At 48.2% G+C, this 22,423-nt stretch overlaps 1 protein-coding gene across 1 annotated transcript in view; it reads right to left on the reverse strand.

The window, feature by feature from the left end:
* ALK (ALK receptor tyrosine kinase) overlaps positions 1-22,423 on the reverse strand; it is a 761,479-nt gene that overhangs the window by 128,392 nt on the left and 610,664 nt on the right. Inside the window, exons 6-8 of the mRNA XM_023217284.2 lie at positions 16,306-16,437; positions 8,712-8,843; positions 6,573-6,673 (exon numbers count right to left, since the gene is read on the reverse strand). Of these exons, the coding sequence (XP_023073052.1) occupies positions 6,573-6,673; positions 8,712-8,843; positions 16,306-16,437 (365 nt within the window). The remainder of the gene's footprint in view (positions 1-6,572; positions 6,674-8,711; positions 8,844-16,305; positions 16,438-22,423) is intronic.

Raw genomic sequence — 22,423 nt, forward strand, 5'->3', positions numbered from 1 at the left:
TCCTCCGGGGAAAGCAGAGTTACTCTTGCATGTGGAGGACAGACACCGTGGGCCATGCTGGCCAGCTGAGTGTGGTCTAGGCTCCTTTCCTGAGCCTTCTCTCCCCATTTGTAAAAGGCGGACAACATCATCCCTGGGGGATGGGGGCGATGTGGGGAAGACCCCTCTGTAAACATGTTGGGACTATATCAAGGTATGGGGTTATTGTTCCGTGCAGGTGTCTGCTGAGGGGGCAGTGGGACAAGGGGACTTTTGGCAGATTGGAGGAGGGAGCTCCCACGCCCCTGCTGGCTGGGGAGAGGAGCTGGTGGAGATGGTGGACAGGGGCAGCAGGGGCCCTTTTGCTGCTGTTAAAGCATAAACTTCCCTGACCCTAGCCACTGAACTGGGCAATACCCCTCTCCCCACTGTTGCCAGGCTACCCAGGGCAGGGCAGAGGCCAAACCCTCCTGATTCAGGCTCCTTGGAGAAGGCAGCTTCCAGCCTTGGTCTCAGAATCATCACTGAAGTCAGAGAGGAAGATAATAATAGTAATGGCTGCATCAGAGTAGCAGAAAGCACATGTTCCATTTTTAAGCACCTAATTGTATCCAGATTCAGGCTGGGCATTTTTCGTATCTCCTCTCACTGGTTTCTCCTAACAGCCCTGCAGAGGATACTGAAGCTAAGAAGAGTGGGTCGCCAAGCTCAAGATCTCCACGTTAGAAAGTGGAGGGCTTCCACCAAGGGCTAAGGGACTTCAAGCCCCGTCCTTCCCACTGCACTGCACTGCCTTGCGATGCTCCTTTTGCACTCAGCCCCACATGGCCAGCTGGATTCTTCTGGTCACAGGAGATGGCGTGGCTGTTGGGCTGTGGGGCAGGAGGGAGGCAGGTCTGTCTGGAGCCAGCACCCTGCTCCGACTTGCTGTAGGTGTCAGCATTACTCTGTGGGAGCCCTAAGCCCTCTGCTTTCTGCTGGGCCCAGCTTTATGTCCTCCTGGGCAGACAATGGATAATTTAGAGGGATCATATGCTAGCTTGGGGTCCTGACCGTGGTCCCCAGTGCAGGAAGAGGAGTGTGCAGAGAACAGCATGTGTGAAAACAATCCCCAGCAAGACTAGCTGGATCTGCTCTTAATTTAGGCAAGCACTGACACCTAGAGCTGGACTTGCTTTCTCCCAGTTCAGGCACATTCTGTCACTGCAGAGATGTCACAGCATCAGATGAGATGGGGGCTGGACATCCACAGGAACTCTGCCTGATGAGTATCTTGGTCTCCAAATGCCTGACCAAAGGGACTTGGGCTTAGTGAGGGAGGTAGAGATAACATTACCCTGGAATCCCCTCTAGCTTGGTACTGGTCCCCTACTATTTACAAAAAGGGTTTTGCAAACACCGCAAAGTACAGCATTGCTTGGCCAAGCACGGGCGGAGAGAGGCTGTTCTCAGGTGGGCTCTGATAGGGACTTGCTTGTTCTTTCACCAGTCAGCCCGGAGAGGGGAAGGGTGCAACATTCTTCTCCCTAGATGGTCACCCGTTCTATGCAGAAGGTAAACTGGCTCCAGAAAATAACAACTTTATTTGCCATCCAGCCCACGAGGCCTCCCGGAACGGCTTCTGCTTCCTGATTATTGCTAAAGTAAGTTGGATCACATGGGGCTGAGAACGGGGCCCACCCAATGAACAAACTCCATTTGAGTCCTGTAGGTGAGTGGCAGTGGCTCAGGAGTTAGACCCAGTGACTACTCCCGGCCTGTGGAGAGACGAAGTGGAGAGCTCCTTGGTTACACAATGGGGTGGGATTCCCTACCTGCCTGCAGAGACGTGGTAGTGAGGCTCTGAGTTAGGTGAGAGAAATGCCAGTTCTGATGCTTTTGAGGCTCTCCTCAACTCTCCCCAAGCTGAGAAGGTTCCATCTGTCCACAGCAGGGCAGTGTGACAGGTGGATCACGAAGCTCAGAATCGTAAGATCTGGGTGTGCTCTTGTTTATTAGCTGTGGGTCTTGGGGTAAATTTCACGATCTGGACGGGCAGCCCCTGATGCGTAGGATCTGCTCTGGAAAACGAGCTGAATTCAATAGTTCTGCTCATCCTCCTTGGCTCCTGCCCCGTCGAGAGTTTGGTGGGGGCTGATAAAGGAAGGTCCCCTTCTGCTTTTGTTTTTCCTCGACCTCATGCCATCTGATACTAAGTTTTCTTACTCTTATCCTCCTTTTCTTGACTTTCCACAGAAGAATTTGCCACTGAGTTTAATAAACTTTAAACACACAGCAGTCAGAAAAGTTCCTCTCCTTTTCCCATCTTGAGAGTCCTATTTGCCTGCTGCCGAGGTCAGGCGCAAGCTTCAGTAAGCCCAATCAACACCTGCCTCTCAGCTTCCCTGCTTCTGTGTCACGCTGAGAGGCTGGAGGGAAGGATGAGCCTGTTTCCAGGGATGATCACGAGCACCCTGAAATGTCTTACAAAATCAACCAGATAGCAATTTACAGAAAAATTCCCTCCCTTTGAGAAGGGCTTTGGGGACGGATGGCCAAGGGCAACTCCAGGGGCCGTGGCGTCTTCTCCCTCACATCCCTCTGGGCTACATTTGCTGGTTTTAATGACACAAAGGATGGGTCCCCTTTTCTCCAGGCCCATGTAGACATGTAAGGGGCCTGCTGGTCACTTTCTGCCTAGATCACAGCGGCTCTCCACAGCTAATCCAACATGATTCTTTTTATTGCTAGAGGTGACGTCAGGGGTGGAAAGGTTCAGCTGTGTCCCAAGATCCCAATGGGTATGTGCACGCATGTGTGTACGTGTGTGTGTGTTTGCGTGTATATATGTACGTGCAAGAAGAGGGGAGAGGCAACTGCAGCTCTGGCCAGGCAGGAAAACCATCTTTGAGGAACTGATCACCACAAACTGGGGGGATCCCATCTCACTTTCGGATCAAATTGCACTTTGGCAGCTCGCACAAGAAAAACTGCTTTCATGCCTTGGAGGGGAAAGAAAATGAGGAAAGTCCACTTTTTCTCCCTGTAGGCCTTGTTCTGGCCTGAGAACATGGTTTAAATTATTCCAGTCACAGGCAGGCTATTCAAATAAAATAGAATTTCAAACCACACGGGGCTTGTTGAGACATTCAGGCTGTTCGGGTGTGTGAAAGGCAGGGGGGCTGGGGTGGTGTCAGCCGCCACTCTGCCGTGCTCTTTATTACCAGCGGCTGCAATGCCAGACACATCCGCGGGTGTCTCAAAGCCGAGGCGGATTCGAGCAGGTCTGACAGCAAGTGAGCACATGAAAGCCACTGCAAGCCTTCCCTCCCCGGTGGCAACTTTAATTATTTGAACTGGAGCTCAGAAAAATAAAAATAAAAATAAAATCAGAATATATTGTAAGTGGCTCCCCAGTTTCCTGCAGAGAAGAGCTTGTGGCAGAGAGGAGGAACATAAAAAGAAAACCAAAACCACAACGTTCTCTCTTGTCTGTGGCTGGGCGAGGCAGAGGTCTTTAAATATTCATGCCCCATGTGTAACTGTGCAGAGAGATAGGAGGCGGCGGTAGTCAGCAAGAGCAGGCTGCAGGAACCTGGAGGGAGGAGGTGGGAGTGGGGCAGGCTTCTGGAATGCCCTGGAAGTTGGACTGGCACAAAGGCACACTGTGGCTATGCCTCCATCGTGGGGGACCCTTGACCTGGTTTCATATGCTCTCCCACCCGCTTCTCTTCGCCCCTGCCTCCATCATTTCTCATCCCTTTTCTGACTCATCTTTCTAAAAGACAAGTGACATCACGCTTTCTGGGGCCACAGGCAGGTGAGGAAAACTCTCTGCATGGGCTCAGAATGAATTTCAGTCACAACTGGCAAGCACACCTATGGCCAACAGCTCTGAAGTCTCAGTGTGCCTCCAAATCACTGAGGATGGGGTTTAAAAACGCAGAGCCCTGGGCCCCACACTTAGCGCTGTCATTCAGTAGGTCCAGGGTGGGGCATCTGTTACATATTCCAGGTGAATGTGATTGGTAAAACATAGAACTACTGGTTAACTCACTTCTAGATGTTGCAGGAAATTCTTGAAGATGACACCAGTTCTTCTCTGGGAATCCACTGATGAGGGTGGTGTTTCTTGAGATAGTCTACAATTACTTGAACTTCCCGGAGACCCGAACTGAGCTGGAGAAGGTCCTTCGTGGTGGGCACCAACCCCAGAACTCAGCTATCGCCAGTCCCTGCAGGCCTGATGCTCATCAGAGACCTGTCCCCAAAACTTTGTCTAGTGTCCACCTTTCTGCACTCGGGCCCCATAGGCAACAGAGGCCCCCGTAGGGCTGGTGGGGTTTGAAAGCCCTGAGTGAACCTCACATAGTCTCCCAGAGAAATGCAATATCCATTTTTTTTCTGCCACTGGGGTTTAGCCTGCCTGGGAGGAGGAAATCAACTTCCTGCATTCTGCATTTAGGATTCACATAAAATAAATGGTAGGGCTTATAAATCTAGAAATGCATATTTCTATTTTGGTTATTAATTTTCCTGATAAAAACATTTCTCCCAACATTGGGAATTCAAAGACCCATCAGCATTAGACAAATGGTCTGAAAACCTGAATGTGAAATCATATGAATACATATAAATATAAATAATGTGAGTGTGGAATGGACTTATTTCCCTTCCCTTCATTATGCCTGCTGAGCCGAGTTCTGGAAAAGGGCAGGAAATAGCAGAAACAGCCCAGAGCAAATTAGACTGCAGGAAAAATAAAACAGGCCAGTAAAACAAAACACCTGTTTAAGCTATTGATCAACTCAAAGGTTATTAGAGAAATGATGAAGTATTAGAATAATATCATTTGTACCTTGACATTTCTTTTTCTGAAATTTGGCTCATATTAAACCCAGCGAAGAGTAAACTTAAAGACCAAATGCTCTTAAGGATCCTCCTGTCCTCTCTGGTGGGCCAACCATCTGTCGTCATTTATATGTTCTCTTAAAAAGCCTTCCTTTCAAGGTACCTGCTCTCAGACACCTGAGAAATATCAGCAATGACTGTGTAATTCCACCATCTGCATGAGATAGCATGGTTTCTCAAATACAATTTAATGAATCTATTTATTTGTGCTCAGAATTCTTCCAAAAAGGATTTAAGGTGGTTCACAGAGATACATAAAATCTAGTAGGATAGCATAGCCTAGAAGAGGGTGAGAAGGAAGTGGTGAACGTCGAGTTATAAAATCAAACCAGGAGTAAGCTGCTACAAATTGCATATCACGAAGTCCCATTGGCTTGCCAAGTGGAGCCTTGGTTTTAATTTAACCACTCCTCGTATTAAAAAATCATTTCTACATCCTTTCCATTCTTGTTTGTTTTCTGTCTGTGAGTTTTTATTTTATGAGACACTCAAGGGGCTTGAATCTGCCTGCATCCCTCAGCAGGGGCGATCCTGTTGTCTGTCCCTCTGCTGGTTACAGAACCACCTCTCTGGGATTTCTATGAGCCACAGGAGAAGTGAATCTGGTCAGTTTCACAATGTCCACAACTTGGCAGGAAACAAATTGCTCAGAGGGTGCGCAGCTATTCCTGAAACTGAGCCAGATAGGAATTTCTCCTGTGAGTGTCCAGAACGAGATGACTGGCCAAATCTAAACTACATCTAGGTTTTCTACTACGTGCAAGATGTTGATGCAGGTGCAGTGAGGGAGTACAACGAAGCACAAGACATGGCCTGCTCTCTCGGAGCTTAGAGTCTGATTTCTGGCTCAAGTTCTCTTCCTCTTCCCCCAGCGTCCTTCCAAATGTTTACACAGGGTGCCAGGCACCCTGTGGGCTAAAGACTGCAGTGCTTACTTTGTGCCCGATGCTCTTCCAAGCCCTTTGGACATTATCTATTTAATCTTCCCTCTTCGGGGTAGGCATTATGTGTGTTCACTTTCCCAGTGAGGAAACTAAAGCCCCGAGAGGGTAATTAACTGCCCAAACAAACTGTATAATCAGTCAGTGGTGGAACCTGACTTGGACTCAGAAAGTTGATTTTAGAGTCCATGAGCTTAATCACTGTGCCATGTTGGGGTCTTAAGTACATTTCTTGGCCCCTAAAGAATATGCTGAGGAACATGGCACCAGTCCCTCCACCCACAAACCAATGAGAAAACAGCGTCAGGAACCATTTCAGAGAGTGGCTTTGGAGGTACCTCACTGAATGCCATTGATGTCTTAGTGAAATTTATGTAAATCAAATTTTGAGGATGTATAGTATTTACAATGTATTATAAGAGCTCAATATTTTTAAAAAGGATTCTGTGGAAAGTCTTGTAATCCTTGTCACTCTCTCTTGTTATGCCGCGGAAAACCTCTTCTGGGATTGATTAAATCATGGTTCTACTGCAAATAGTTCAGTACAGCTGGGGATGGCTGTTTAAGGCATGATTCTCTGTAGACAGGGCTTTACCATGTTGATAGACATGTTCTGCCTCGAAGATGGCAGAGATGGCCCTATTCTTCTCTCCCCAGGAGAACGACCAGCCCAGCCAGCTAGGCTATTTTCTTAATCTGGGTTCCGGAAGTGACAAGAGGTGTGGGGGGAAATTAGAAAACTAGAGAAATACTGAGACTTGCCTCACATGGAGAGCTCTTGATCGGTGCGGGAAACGTAGCACTGGTCACTGTAGCACTTTCCGAAGTGGGGACATCAGTGGTACTGAGCAATAGAGCATGGTCTAGGAGAGAGGAAAAGAATCACAAGCACACCATTATCAGGAACTAGGGGATCAGGGGTGCAGGGTTATTGGACTGTGCACAGTTCTTATCTAGCCTAGGGATATCTTTGAGGAAACAGGTTTCTGGCCTACAATGGAGAAGAAAGCCCACCTGTCAACAATTTCATTCTAAACTGCCCATGAGGTCCCAGCACCATCATCTGGGCTACCACATCCCTGATCTTCCAAGGTCACCAGCTTCAGCCCATGGCCCAGGAATAGCCTGAAGCACACTAGCCTCCCCAGCTCCACCCTCCCCATTTTCAGTCATGTGTGCCCTTCCAGTGGTTTCTACGACCTTCACTCTCTTCTCCCCTGTCTAGAACCCAGGTCATCCTGTGCCCCTGCCCATGAAGACTCACTTCTTGTATTTTCTAAGCATGGCTCTGCCTGAAAATCTGGGAGAACAGGGGCTCCCAAACCCATGTGGTGGTGGGAAGAAGCATCTGCAAACTTCTGGGGTCTGCAGAACATTTTGTAGGTGGTCAGTGCTGTGGCATGAATGCCTTTGTGAGGTCACAACACTTTAGCGGGCCTCAGAACCCCAAGCATTACTTTAGTCTTTCCTTTCTACCTTTCTCCCTTTCTCAGTAAAGGCTGTTATTAAGTAACATATTCAGGTGGGTCAAGGGCAGAGTAACCGAGAGATCTCAGCAAGCACGAGGGAGATTCAAGGAGCTGGCATTGTGTGACTGGGAACAGAAAAGCCCTCATGCAGGCAGGTGGGTCACAACTGTTGCCTTCAGATTTCTGAAGGGCTGCCTTGGTGGGAGAGGGAGTAGTTCAGTTCTGTGAGGCTCTAGGGGGCAAAAGTCATAATAAATGAGTAGAAGTCATGGAGAGGTGGAGCTTGCCTCTAGGTAAGTAAAGCTAATCTGTGATTGAGAACAATAGCATGGGCTGCTCTTGGAGGCAGTGGGAGCCCTGTCACTGGAGGTATTCCGCAGGGCTGGATGTTTATTTGCTATGGGTGCTATAGTGGAAATTATCAAACTGGGAACAGAGACATTAAGGGCACATCCAGCTTGGAACTCCATTTCTCTCCTTTGTGTCTTTTACAGGCAGAATGCTAAGAATAACACTGCTCCACAGTGGCTCATTTGTTGAGCCAACTCTTACTTTATTCAACAAATAAGCATTGGAGGGTCTCTAGTTCCACAGAAAGAAGGCAAATGAAGAGGACAGAAGAAGGAGAGAGACCTTCCCACCCCATCAGCCCCTATGCTGCAGAGAGTTGGGGCCTGGGCCCCACCACTAGGGACAGCCCCCAAAGCTGGCTAGCCTGGCCTCTCCAGCAGCCTAACGTTGGGAGCTATGCTGGCCTCATAGACGCTCTGTGATTCCACACCTTGCCCAGCCTGGTGTCTCTGAGTCTAGAGTCAGCTTACCCAGGAGCAGCTGGCTATCTCTTGGCTGTGTGGAGGCCCTTTGCTCTCTGCCAGACATGCGGGGTTTGTGGGGAGGATGGGCCCCGGAGAGGGGAGGACAGGCATTACTAGCTTAAATCAGGGGTGAGGTGGGGGATGGTTGTAGAGGCTGTGCTGCAGGGAATGGACCATGGACCAGGTGTAGGGTGAGGTTCCCTGGGCACAACCCCGGGGCAAATGACACAAGGCTTCGCTGTGCCTCAGTCTCCCCAGCCATAAAGAGGGCTATGGCTTTCCCTACCTCTCAATGAATTATGTGGCTGACACATAGGAGGCCCTCAACACACACTTGTTGATGGAAAGGATTATTATCATTGTTGCTATTATCTTTTTGTTTGTCCCTCCTCATGGTTCTTATTTTAAGCAACCAAAGGTGACATCTATCTTGGCCAGATTTAATCATTTGAAAGCCCAAGGTATGAAGAGGGAATTGTGTGTGAGCGCTCTACGCAAGCTTTGGTCAGACACCCGCGCTTGCCCTGCAGGTGGGGTGAAGCCCAGTCCTGAGTCTCCCATCTGTCTATGTGGGCATGAAGATGGGTGCCAGGGAGAAGGCAGGAGAGAGGTAGTACCTTGGTGGTCCTGGAACCGGGCATCCTTTAGAGTGCTGACCTGCCACTGAGGAGTGTGAGGTGAGAGTGTGCCTTGGCTCCAGCCACAGAAGCCATCTTCGAAGTCGCAGTAAAAACCCACAGGGAGTTTCCCTATGGAGAGAGCAGAGAGGCACAGTCATTTCCAGGACCGCTAAAGGCAAAATATGCCAACACCAGGTCGAATTAGCCAGGCATGACCAAATTATCTTCATTAGTAATACAGCTCCCCAGCCAGAACGCTGGATGACTAATGACACTGAGAAACCCCCAAGCCCTAACTGATGCCTGTGCTGGTTTACGGTTTTCTTATCTTCAGAAAGCAAAATAGGAAAAATAACTCCTCAGCATGGGTATCGTTAGTCCAGTTGCATATCTGACAAAGCAGAGGCTCAGAAATGTGAAGCAACCTGACCAAGGTCACACAGCTAGCAGGTAACCCAGCTAGGACTTGAACCCAGGTCTTCTGCTTCTAAATTCTGCACTCTTTATACTGATCCACCATGAATGTGACCCCAGGAGAAGCCACTGTGTAGCTCACTACATTTCTAATGGTTGACACAATGTCCAGAGTGTGGTGGTGGTTGTGGTAGTGTTGGCTGGGGGTTTGTGTGGGTCCATCAAATTACCTGTCTGCAGAGACACATATTGCTCAAAACTTTCCATTTGCTTTCCTTTATCTCCCAACCCCCTTGCAGTTAAGTGAAGACATCTCATGTGCTCTGGCCAATGAAACGTGAGTGGAAGTGATGTGTCTTCTCTGAATTAAGGCTGCGAAAAGCCCTCATGTAAATCTCTGGTCTCTCTGTTCTTTTGCTGAAACAACCAATGAGAGTTCTTGTTCCTAAGGGTGACACTATATTGATGGAACAGCCTCTGCCAGCCTGGGTCCCTGAGTGATCCTGTGGAGCACAGGCCCCTCCCACTCCCACCCTTAATGGATGGGTACTGTAAATGTTATCCCAAGCCACTGAAATATGGGGTTTATTACTGCAACATAATCTAGCCTATCCTGCCTGATCAAACAATCCCCGTCATTGGGGCCTCTTTATATCATCTGTGGGCTCAACACAAAGGGCACGGCATCTTTTTCTCTACATCAGACTGATCTCAGGTCCCACTGAAGAGGCCACAGCCAGCTTTCTAGACTGTGTATTTCCCAACTGCCCACAGAAGGAAGAGGAAAGTATAAGAGGGTGAGAGAGCAAGCTCACTTTCTCCAGCTCACTCTGAGCATGGCTCCAGGAAAGGCGCTCAGCCCTGAGGAGCTAGTGGGCTATTCCAGGCGATTCTGATGGCCCCCAACACCTCCCAGCCTAGCTGCGGAGAAGCCTGTGTCTCCACGTGGGAGCAAAGAAGCTCTCTAGCTGAGACCCACAGCACTGCATGTCCTTCCTCTGTCTCAGCCTTCTTGGCAGCAGCAGGCTGACAAAGAAGGCCCTAACGCTTCCTGGCTGTGACAGCACCTTAGTGAATTATTACTCATTTCCCCCCGATTCTCTGTACATTTCACACAGAGGCAGAATTATAAATTAAAGCAGGCTGTCACTGACTTTGAGCATCTCTTCCCGTTTATACCCCCCTGAAGAAATCATTTCCCCCCAAGCCCCACATGTTTCTCTGATTAAAAATCCCAAAGCTAAGAAGAACTTTCTGTTTTATTTTTTATTCCCCCCTCAAGGGATCCCACATCTACTTCTCTTGCAGAAACCAACTGGTGGAAGTGACCTTCTCATGGAGTGTCCTTCACAAGTGAGTTTCAAAAACCAAGGCCCGACAGGGCCCTGTGGCTCACACCTGTAATCCCAGCACTTTGGGAGGCTGAGGCGGGTGGATAACCTGAGGTCAGGAGTTCAAGAACAGCCTGGCCAACATGGGGAAACCCTGTCTTGACTAAAAATACAGAAATCAGCCGGGCATGGTGGTGGGCGCCTGTAATCCCAGCTACTTAGGAGGCTGAGGCAGGAGAATCACTTGAACCCAGGAGGTGGAGGTTGCAGTGAGCTGAGATTGCACCACTGCACTCCAGCCTGGGGAAAAAGAGCAAAACTCCATCTAAAACAAACAAACAAATAAGCAAAAACAAATGAACAAACAAAATACCCCAAGGCCCGCGATAGAAGGTTCCAGTGGGAGAAGGATTCCTGGAGGAAGTAGGAGGCCGGCCTGAGGTGAGATACGCACAGTACGTCACTCCCTCCTTACCCTTTCAGGAGGCAGAGGGAGAGAACTGAGCCTGGATCATGGGTATTGGTAGCACAACAGCACTGGAATCTGGACATATGGCCTCTAGTTCTAGCCTCACCACTTTCTGCTTGGTGACCTTACGTAAGTCACTTCTTCCTTAGAGCCTCAGGTTCCTTATCTGTAAAATGGGGCAATATTAGTGTCTATTTTACTGAGCTGGTTTGAGGATAAAGTAGGGGAGACAGTGTGGAAACACTGTGTAAACAGCTAGAGAGGTGCAAATGTAAAGTGATGATAGTGTTATTAATTGCCATTCATACCTAACTTGGAGCTAGCTCATCAGAGTATGGCTGAAACTGACAGCAAGTCCCTGGCTGGCTCTCTGGAAATGCCTGTTGGAGGCTGCATATGTGATAGCTCTGCCTATGCCTTTCGGCCGGACAGGATTGAAGAAAGCCATCAGCATTCTCTGTCTCTGGAATCCCATTCTTGTTTCAGCTTCGCATAGAATCCAGGGTGAGCTGGGAGTGGAAACCCCTTTTCTTTCTGGCTGATTCAATAAAGGGAGAGGAGGCAGGCAAAAGAGCAAGACAGGCCAGTGGACAATTGATGTGGCAATTAAAATCCCTAAGGGAGGAAGGAGAGCTGAGGATTTCCATGATTGTAAACTCATCAGGGCAGTGTACTCAGCCAGAGGCCACTCCTGAGGAAGCTGGTGGGGTTAAGGTTAAGAGTCAGAACAAAGACCCCTGTGGATTAGGCTGCAACTGGGAAATCACTACTAAGGCCAATTGCTGAGCAAAAGGTTGGCCCACAGGGTTGGGTCTAACGGTATCAACTCATCCTCTAATCATCCTTTTCTCTCCCCATCCGCCCCAAGCTCCTACTCAGTCAGCACACTGGAGGACTTCAAAACTTATCTGCTGAACAAAATGGGAGTGGGCTCAATCCTCTAACTCTTTGCCACTCAAAATGTGGTCCAGGGACCAGCTGCAGCCTCATCACCTATGATTCTGTGAAATGTGTGGAATCTCAGGCCTTGCCCCAACCCACTGAATCAGAATCTGCATTTTTAAGAGGCTCCCTTAGTGACTCCTGTGCACCTCAAATTTGGAGAAGCACTGTTCTAACCAACCCCCTTCTTGGGCTGTAGCCAGTTATTTCATTGGCTGGATGGCCAAATAGCGCTGTGGGTAGGTCAATCAATCCCGCAACATTTGGCAATTATGACACCTGATTCCACTCTAAGAGAGACAAATTGGTAGAGTCATGGAGCTGTGACCTCAGCAGCAGCTGTGGGAGCTGCCAAGTATAAACTCCAGGCCAAATGACACTACTTCTTTTCCTTCCTGTGTGACAACTCTGTTAACATTTTTGATAAATATGTGCTATACGTTTTCTTGAAAATATACAGTCGTGGGAAAAAATGCTAGAAGAAATACATCAAAATATTATAGTTATCTCTGAATGTTTGAGAGGGAGGATTATGGGCGATAGTTATTTTCTCTTGTGTACATTTCTAGATTTTCTGCATTTTACAACCAGTATGTTTTATACAATAAAGAAATACACTTTGAAAACACTGCTTTTGCCTGGCAGGAAGAGTATCCCCAGCACATGAGATTATCGAGTCCATGGGGAAAAAGTGATCTGTCTGCAATACTCAGTGAATCACTGACCCATCCAGGGAATGAAGTGGGAACACCTGGCCCCTTTCTGGGGCGCCACATGCCATCAAGGCCATTGACCAGAACACATAGAGAGTCACGAAGACCCCCTTCAGTGCATTACAGCATCCGGGATCTCTCACTTGGATTTGGCGACGTTTAATTAGAAATGCAGGAGTGGCTGTGTTGGAGAGAGGACCAAGAGTAGTGTGTTGGGTTGTGGGTTTGGCGGAGAGAGTACGATGGACAGATGAGTATCATGATTGGCTAGAAAAGGGCAAGGGAATGTCCCCTCCATCTCAGGCCCTCCACTCATCTTGGACAACTCTTAGAATTTTTAAGGGCTCCAAAGAGATCCAGTTCCATTGCCCAGATTGAGTCTGGTCATCTGTTTGCAGCCCCAGCCTGTGCAGGAGACTCCCTCTGGGAAGGTGTGGTGAGTTGAGGCTGGCCTTTGGTAGAGGGTGTTGATGAAATGTAACCTACTTTCCTCTTCCAAATTCCAACCATGGCAGGGTTTGGTCAACTACCCTGGCCCAAGATGAAAGACCCTCAGGAAGGTTCTTTAGAGGACCTGGCCATCCCTAACAGAGCTGCAGTGTGAACACCTGCTCAGAGGGAACATTTGAACAGGTTCCAGACCACCTGGGAAAGAGCTGGTGTAGTTAAGAATATTTTCCTATGATATTGGTGTTGATTCTGGAAACCATCCCCATGAAGAAAACAATAACATGAATAATACTGGCTAACATTTACCGAGCACTTACTTTGTGCCAGGAGCTGCTCCAAACACTTCCTACTTGTTTCTCAGACAACAGAGTGTCAGTGGGCATCATGTTACAGATGAGGAACCCGAGACCCAGAGGGGGAGGCCCATGATCTGAACCCTTCTACCCCCAGAGAAAGGCGGTAGCAGAGCCCTGGACCTCCCTGTCTCTTCCTGGTCCCTTCATTCTGGGTGTGTCCATGGCTAGGTTCAGTGCTTAGCATGGCTAAGTGCTGGAAGCTCGTCAAACAGAGTTTACCCTGCATGGTTCAGAATATGGCTCCGAAGTCAGACTGAGCCTGAATCACTGCTCAGCTGGCTATCAGTTTGATCATGGACAACCACCTCTGCGAGCTTCAGCTTCCTTGTCTCTAACAAAGAGGGGTACAATAGCATCACACAGGAGGCTGTGAGGATGAAGCAAGTTCATACCTGAAAAGTACTGAGAACAGCCCCTGACTCATAAAGTCTCAGCAGGTAAGCTGGTGGTGTTGCTGTTGTTATCTTCATGGGAATGGTTTTCAGAGTCAACATTAGTGTGATGAGGAACACAGCAAAAATGCCAGAGAGGATAAGGCACAAAAATAAGAAAAAGGATATTTTCTAAAAGTTCTGCCAAGATCTGAGTGGGAATAACTCTCCTGAGTTGAACTTCCCTCCCAGCAACTGCTTTCTGTAGCCAAGAACACAGTGGGGGTGTTCTCCAGGGTGGAGGGGTTACTCTGACAGCTTGTCAGAGCCGCTTTTCAAATGTGGCTGAAAAAGCTTCTGGGCCCCCAGGTTCTTGCCCTCAGTGCCTGAAGCAGACTGCCCTGAAGCTTGGAGCTGGCCAGGAAACCAATAATGGTAAGCTTTGGAGTGGTGGGAACCGCCCTGAGCCCTTAGTAATGGGCTGGATCCTGAAGACTCAGGGCTCTAATCTGTCCCTGACATGCTGTGTGACCCTGAACAAGTCCATTGCCTTATCCGTGCCTTCATTTTCCCAACCGTCAATCAGGGTATGGCCTGCCTGACCTGTGTCCCAGCTGGGAGGTGGCTATCAAAAAACTTGAAAAAGGTAATCATGAAATCACACAGTTCAGAGGCACTGCTGGAAACATTGCAGACACAAATAAATAGACACACACAGGTGCCTGAACAGGGCATTGTGGGCAGGACTGGCTTCACTTTGGGCCATATGTGTAGTGAGAACTCTATGAGAAAGGCTAGGAGCGGAACAGAACAGGGCAAGCAAAGCCCTTCCCTGTAACTCTTTGCTGAGTTTTATCTAAAAACATACAACTATTCCATTGTAATTGGAAAACTTCACTTGAAAGTTTTGTATAAAAATGAAGTTTTAAAAATGGGAAAATGGATGTCTTTATTGCTTAAATTAGAATAAATGAAACCTTCTCCACCCCACAAAGGGTCCAGATGACTAGGGACAGAGGGCCCTATTTTAAAAGGTATTTTGGAAACTTTCTTGCAGGCCAGTGGGGTCTGCATATCTGGGAGGTGAGGCATTTGCTCCGGTTCTGGGCCCCACCCCAGGCACCATTCTGCCTATCCTTCCCTAGTCCTGTCTCGATTTCACTCCCGGTCCCTGTGTGGAGCTTTCAGTGCTTTGAGGGAAGATGCCAAGTTATTCATCTCTGCTTCGGGATCTGGCACGTTTTCCAGCTCCCTGTAGGTATTCTGCAAGTGTTGGTTGTTTCCTGGCAAAAACATCAAGAGCTCTGGAGTGATTACTTCTGGAGAGGCAGCTGCGGGGAGCACCATGTTCAATGCAGGAGCACCAGTTGGGAGTCTACTCCGTCCTGACTGCCAGTGGGGCCTCAGCAGTTTGTTTTCCCCTACAGAGTCCAAGTTTCCCAACTCATTCTTTCCTCTCATCAACAAAGAGTCAGTGAGCACCAACGCTGCGTCAGGAATCATGAGAGGTATTGCTACAGCAAAGACGACCAGACTCAAACCACCCACAGAGAGGAAAAGAGACACAGAAATCACCTCCATAACACATAATGGATGCATGCCCACTAGGATGGCTAAAATTAAAAAGACAGATAATATGACATGTTGGCAAAGATATGGAGAAAGTTGGCCTCTTTCTTTAGTAGTCTGCTAAATGCCCAGAATAGGCAAATCTATAGAAACAAAGATTGGTGGTTGGTTCAGGCCAATAGCAGGGGGTTGGAGCAAAATGGGGAGAGATACTACGGGTTCCTTTCTGGGGTGATAAAAATGTTCTAAAATAAAATTGTGATGATGGCTGAACAACCCTGTGACTACATGGAAAACAGGGAATTGTACACTTGAAGTGGGTGAATTGTATATGAATTGTATCTCAAAGCTATTCATGAAAAGTAACGGCAGTGATGATGTTTGGATGGATCTACTGGATTGTGGGGGAAGGGTCCAGAGGGAGAAGAACCAATGGTACTTGTGGGGGACGGTCAGGGAGGCTTTCTGAAAGAATCGACTCAGGGTGAGTCTTGAAGTAGATGTGACTCGAGAAAGGAAAGGGGAGACCATGTGAGCAAAGACATGGAGGCATGAAGGATCTGGAAGGCGGTTCCGTATGGCCGGAGCTGGGGTGCATGGAGGAGGGAGAGGATGAGGGCAGGTGGGGAATGAGGCTTGGAAGGCGAGGGAAGTCTGGGCATGGAGGACTTCCAATGTCACATTAGAGCTGGGCTTTATCCTGCACATTTTCTCTGTGCCTTAAGGATGCTGACAGCATAACTTATAAGATTTTGTCTGGTTCTTGACTTACTTGACTATGGAACCAGGTTATTTCTAGACCACAAATCTTAGCTCTGCCTCTTGAAGACTATGTGGCTTTGTCATGAGAGGAGTCACAAGTGTCATTGGATGTTGGGAAGGCTGTCCATGCTCTCATGCCTGGGGTAATGGGGACAACAGGGGGTTATGAGCATGGACTGGGCTGGGGCAGAGTGGGGTAGCCCCATCTACTCACGGCATATCTGGCTCTCGTCTTCTCCCTGGGCGCAGTCCTGGTGGAAGTCACAGGCCTGCCCGAGCTGGAGGACTGTCCCATTCCAACAAGTGAAGGAGCTCTGCAGGGCCATCTTGGAGCCTGGGGATGTTCCTGGAGAGCACACAGACACACAACCATGGTGAGTTTGCATGGTCCCAGGCACCAGCTGGCCTGATGGGATGGTCCCGTGGGCAGGCTGTAGGGACAGCATTATCCTGCCCTGCCATTCACATCCCAAGGCCTGACTGAGCCATCTGCATCTCCATCTGGCCACACCCAGGGCCAACACCAGCAGGTGAGAGGGGTCAAAACCCCTTATGCTCATCCATGGCCTGCTGGGGTATCTTACTTTCTAGGATGGTGAGCAGCAGAGTGGTCCATGTTCCCTCCACGACAGTCCTCAAACCCATGACTTTAGTGTACCAAGTGGATGGCCTCCAAGTGGAGTCTCACCTGCACAGACAGCTCCACCCTCAAGGTCAAATGTGGGGTACCAAGAGGTGGATCTGGGCTAGTGCATGTCCCCCATGTTCTTGACCCCAGGTTCTACCACTGGAGTGACTTATTGAGAAGATTCTAGAAAGATGCAGCACTTTCTGTTCTGGAATGCAAAGAACACCATCATGCAAGCCTGGGCCTCAGATCTGGACTTGGCTTCTCCTGCCTTGCTGTGTGAAGCTGACCATGTCCCTTCTCTGTGTGGTCCCTGTCTCCTCCTCTGTCAAAGGAGGGATTTCTATTAGATTGCTAAGGTTTGCTCTAGTCTGAAATTGTTAGATAATTAATTTTATCCAGAGGGGGAAGGGATGGGGTCAGTTTATAACGAACGTACACAGTTATTAGTTTCTGGATTAAGAACAATACATTTTGATAATGAATTAACCTGTGACCACTCACATCTTTGCAGGCCCCAGAGATTCAGACAACAGGAAGGAGAAGGCTGGCCTGGTTTAGCCTCCCTAACCAAATGGAAGGCTTTGCCTGGGGACCACCTCACAAGAGCCTGGCTGGTGCCTCCTGCTACTCAGCTCTTGGCTGGTGTCAGATGGGGAGCCTCTGGCCCCTGTGGAGATGAGCAGGCAGGGCTCACCTGGGTCAACACCCCACGTGGCCTGCCTTACCCTCTGCCTTGTTTTCTAGCTCTATTCCAGTCATAGCTGGTGCTAAACCCATCTCAGTGCTCAGGGCAGTGGGGGAAAGATGAACTAGGACCCCACTTGGCTAAGTCCCCCAGCCTCTCTGAGCCTCACATGGGGGTGCGGCCTTTCCAACTCTGGCTGCAAATCGAACTCGACTGATTCTGATGCAGTACTCTCCAGGTTAGGTGACCTTTAATATCTAAAATTCCATGATTTCCTGGTTCAAAGGACTCTTCCCAATAGCACTGAAACTAATATGAAGCCCGACTTGTTTACTTCTGGAATTCCTCCATCTACTTTAGCACATCCGGCCGTGTGAGGAAGCTATACAGGTCTTTTTTTTTTCTTTTTTCTTTTTTTGAGACGGAGTCTTGCTCTGTCACCCAGGCTGGAGTGCAGTGGCGCGATCTCGGCTCACTGCAAGCTCCGCCTCCCGGGTTTACGCCATCCTCCTGCCTCAGCCTCCCGAGTAGCTGGGACTACAGGCGCCTGCCACCTTGCCTGGCTAGTTTTTTGTATTTTTTAGCAGAGATGGGGTTTCACCGGGTTAACCAGGATGGTCTCGATCTCCTGACCGCATGATTCGCCCGTCTCGGCCTCCCAAAGTGCTGGGATTACAGGCTTGAGCCACCGCGCCCGGCTGACAGGTCTTGATGTCCATTTCCTAAGTGGGAGAACTGAGGTCAGAGAGGTTCAGTGGCTTATCTCAGGTCACACTGCTGGTATGTCGGATTCACGCCCAGCCTCTCTGTAAAGGCGCCCTCTCCATCTCATGGAAGGAGATGCTGGAGGTGGCCTTGTGCCCTCCTTTCTAGGGTAGTCCAGATAAGGCAAAGTTTGTCAGATGACAGCAGATGGGCACCAGCGTTGTCCACCCTGCCTCCTGCAGGGCATTCTCTGCAAATAGTGGTCATGGGAAAACAGGTCCCACTTCCTTCCAGGGAATCACATCTGAGCCCTTTCACCTGCTCTTCAAGGTCCCTGTGATCTGGGCCTAAATTGCCTTTGCCTTTCCTTCTGCCTCTCCTCACGGACTCTGTGCTGCAGACTCCCAGAGGGAGATGAACGTGGTCATGTGATGGTCATGTGATGATGCACCCCATACTCTGCTGATTGAAATCCTCCTGTCCATCCAGGTCCAGCTCACAGACACTGCCTGTGACAATCCTCACACTTTCCTCCCCACCTCCATTTGGGGAGCTGCTGGTTCCATGCAACCTGCCTCCAGAACGCGTGTGCACGATCCCATCATCTCTATCAAGCTGTTTGAGCGTGGCATTCCCTCAGCCTTAGCCAGTGCCTGGCCCCTAGGAAGGTTCATGAATAGCCTGAACGTCAGGTTACCTATCTTTAGTGGGTTGAATAGCAGACCCCCAAATAGCCACATCCAAATCCCTGGGGCCTGTGAAAATGTTACCTATGTGGTAAAAGAGGCTTTGTTCGTGTGATTAAGAATCTTTAGCTGGAGACATTAACCTGGAATATCCTGGGTTGGGGAGTGTAGGCAACGTGATGACCAGACAAGAGAGTCAAAGTAAGAAGTAGGGACTGTGAGGGTGGAAGCAAGCGTTTGGAGTAGTGGGAGGAAGGGGTCACAAGCCAAAGGGTGCCGGCAGCCTCTGGAAGGTGGAAAAGTCAAGGAAATGATTCTCTTAGAGTCTCCAGGAGGAACCCGGCCTGCCTGACAACATGACTTTAGTTCAGTGAAACTAATTTCATACTTCTGCCCTCCAGAACTGTAAAAGAACAAATTCATGTTGCTTTATTACGTTCGTGGTAGTTTTTACAGCAGCAAGAGAGAATGAACACTCCATTGAAACCTGACTCCCGCTGAAATCCCAGACAGCTGAGGCTCCCATCATCAGGAGCCCAGAGTAGCTTTAGATCCACTTCTCAGTGCTCTAACTTGTTCTCGCGACTAGATCTTTGTGGTTCCCTGGACTATTCGCCTCTACGTTTTTCTTACTCACACAGAAGGAAAAACACCACCCCATTTGTCCCTTGGCCTCAAGATAGCCTAAGCAAGATTTCCTCAAATAACTTATGGGTTCTAAGTGCAGGAAAATGCACAACAAAAAATTACCCTTGAACAATACAGGTTTGGACCCACTTACACATGGATCTTTCTCAAACCAACATGAATGGAAAATACAATATTTTTGTGCTTGGCAGGGCTGACTGAGCCTGTGCAGATTTGGGGGTCCCGGAACCATTCCCCGACTGTACGGAGGCCATATTCTCAGACAAACACGCAGGATCGAAGTACAGAGGGAATGGCAGAATGAGACGCAACGCTCGTTTTGGGACGTAAAATGTCAAATTCATTTTGCAGCTTTAATTCTGTGCATCAATTCTTCACCTGTCATTCACGTCCTCTTGGAAGCTGGAAGGTAAAACGCTTTCTGCACACACTGGTGCTGGTCCCGTGGAAGGTGTGGTCTCCCTGAAACAGTGGGAGGAGATCCCCTTACCTGGGGAGCTGATGGGGCTGTGTCCCAGGAGTCAAGAGCACCCCAGAAGCAGCACCTGCTTGCTCACTAAACTTGTAACAACCAGGACAGGGCAGTTCTGTTCTTTCTTAGTAGGATAAAATGGGGAAGCCCAGTGCCTGTCCTCTCTGGCCCTCTTTCAAGGCACAGGTATTTAGGATAACAAGAAAAGTTCTCACATTTGCTTGGTGATTTTGTTTCCAAACCACTTTTTCTTATGCCTTATCCCAGGAGACCATTAAATATAGTTAAGACCTTATTACCCTCACTCCCAAGCCCTGCCACCGAAAACATAAGTGAACTTAAAAATCGGCCAGGCACGGTGGCTCACGCCTGTAATCCCAGCACTTTGGGAGGCCGAGGTGGGCGGATCACGAGATCAGGAGATCAAGACCATCCTGGCTAACATGGTGAAACCCCGTCTCTACTAAAAATACAAAAAATTAGCCGGGTGTGGTGGCGGGCGCCTGTAGCCCCAGCTACTTGGGAGGCTGAGGCAGGAGAACTGCTTGAACCCGGGAGGTGGAGGTTGCAGATTGCGCCATTGCACTCTAGCCTAGGAGACACAGTGAGACTCCATCTCAAAAGAAAAGAAAAAAAATATCCGTGAGGTCTCCCTCAACCTCTTGGACAAATCTAGACTGTCTGTTTCATCCACACCTATGTCCCAGTGTGCATGAGTGTTTCACACACCGATCACCTGTCATTCCTCAAAGAGGTCTTACAGCTTCTTTTACTTTCCTTCATTCTAAAACAGAATCCAATTGTCTAAAGTTCAAAAGCAGGGTCAAAAGAAACAAAGAAAATGCCCAGAATCCCATCACCCTGAGGCCACCATTTTTAACATCTTGGTAGATTTCTCTTTGGTTTAGTTTCTTTTGTCCATGCTTTATAAGTATGTATAGTTGTGTCACATATATAGGCCTTAAAATAATTTAGGTTGTATCATAAGCTTTTCCAGAGGCTTTAACATTTTTCCATAAAAATCCTTTTTAATGGCTACAATATTGTGTGATATGTCCCATCATTTATTTAAACATTATTCAATGATTGGGCTGCTAGTCTGTTTATGATAACACTTTGAAGAATATCTTTGAGCATAAACCTTTGCCTGCACTGCAGATTATTTTCATAGGATAGATTCCCAGAAGTGGAATTACTGAATCAAAAGGTATAAACATTTTAAAGGCTCTTAATACAGATTGCCAAATTGCTTTCTAGAAGTTAATCCAATTTACACTCTCCACCAGCTGTTTTCATATATGTACATGCCTCACACTACATCATGGCCACCCCTGAGTATTACCAGAACTTTTATTTTTAACTAAAGGTATCCCCCTGCTGTTTTATTTTGGATTTCTTTGATAGCCAGTGAAGTTGGAATTTTTATTTATTTATTTATTTATTCATTTATTTATTTATTTATTTATTTATTTATTTATTTTGAGGCAAATTCTTACTCTGTGGCCTAGGCTGGAGTGCCGTGGCACAATCTCAACTCACTATAACCTCTGCCTCCTGGGTTGAAGTGATCCTCCTGCCTCAGCCTCCTGAGTAGCTGGGATTACAGATGCCCACCACCATGGCTGGCTAATTTTTGTATTTTTAGTAGAGACAGGGTTTCATCATGTTGGCCAGCCTGGTCTTGAACTCCTGGCCTCAAGTGATCCGCCCACCTTTGCCTCCCAAATTACTGAGATTACAGGCATGAGCCATCGTGCCCAGCCTTGAGGTTGAATTTTTTCTCACATTACTAGTTTTTTTTTTTTTTTCTTTCCAAATTTTTTAGGGAATTGCCAATGTATTGATTAGGTTCTTCCTGTTTTCATTCTGAATTGTGTGAGGTCATTAATAAGGATGTGAAACTATTTATTATATGCTTGACAACTTTTCCCAGTATTTTATGTATATTTTCATTCTGTTTGTAATGTATTTTGATAAACAGGCATTTTAAATTTTCTGAGACAGGGTCTATGTCACCTAGGTTGGAGTGTCATGGCACAACCTTGGCTCATCCTAGCCTTGACCTTCTAACCTTGGGTGATCCTTCCACCTCAGCTTCTTAAATAGCTGGGAATACAGGTGTGCAGCACCATGCGTGGCTACTTTTTTTTTTTTTTTTTTCCGTAAAGACGAGGCTTCACCATGTTGCTCAGGCTGATCTTGAATTCCTGGTCTCAAGCGATCCTCCTACCTCAGCCTCCCAAAGTGCTGGGATTACAGGTGTGAGCCACTGCACCCAGCCTGAAATTTTCATATGATGCCACCCTAGTGATATTTTCCTTGGTGATTTCTTCTGTATGGATGCTTACAGAGTTTGTTCCATGTGGGATCAGTAGGTCACATGTGGGTTACGCTTTGGAATCTTTGGCTTGCCCTCTCCTCTGGGGACACCTTCCACCGACTCCTCCCCTTTTGGCACTAGGGATCTAGAGCTCACCACCTAATCTCTGCCATTTTCATGGATTC

This window comes from Piliocolobus tephrosceles, chromosome 15, assembly GCF_002776525.5.
Source record: "Piliocolobus tephrosceles isolate RC106 chromosome 15, ASM277652v3, whole genome shotgun sequence".
In the NCBI taxonomy this organism is placed as follows: Eukaryota; Metazoa; Chordata; class Mammalia; order Primates; family Cercopithecidae; genus Piliocolobus; species Piliocolobus tephrosceles.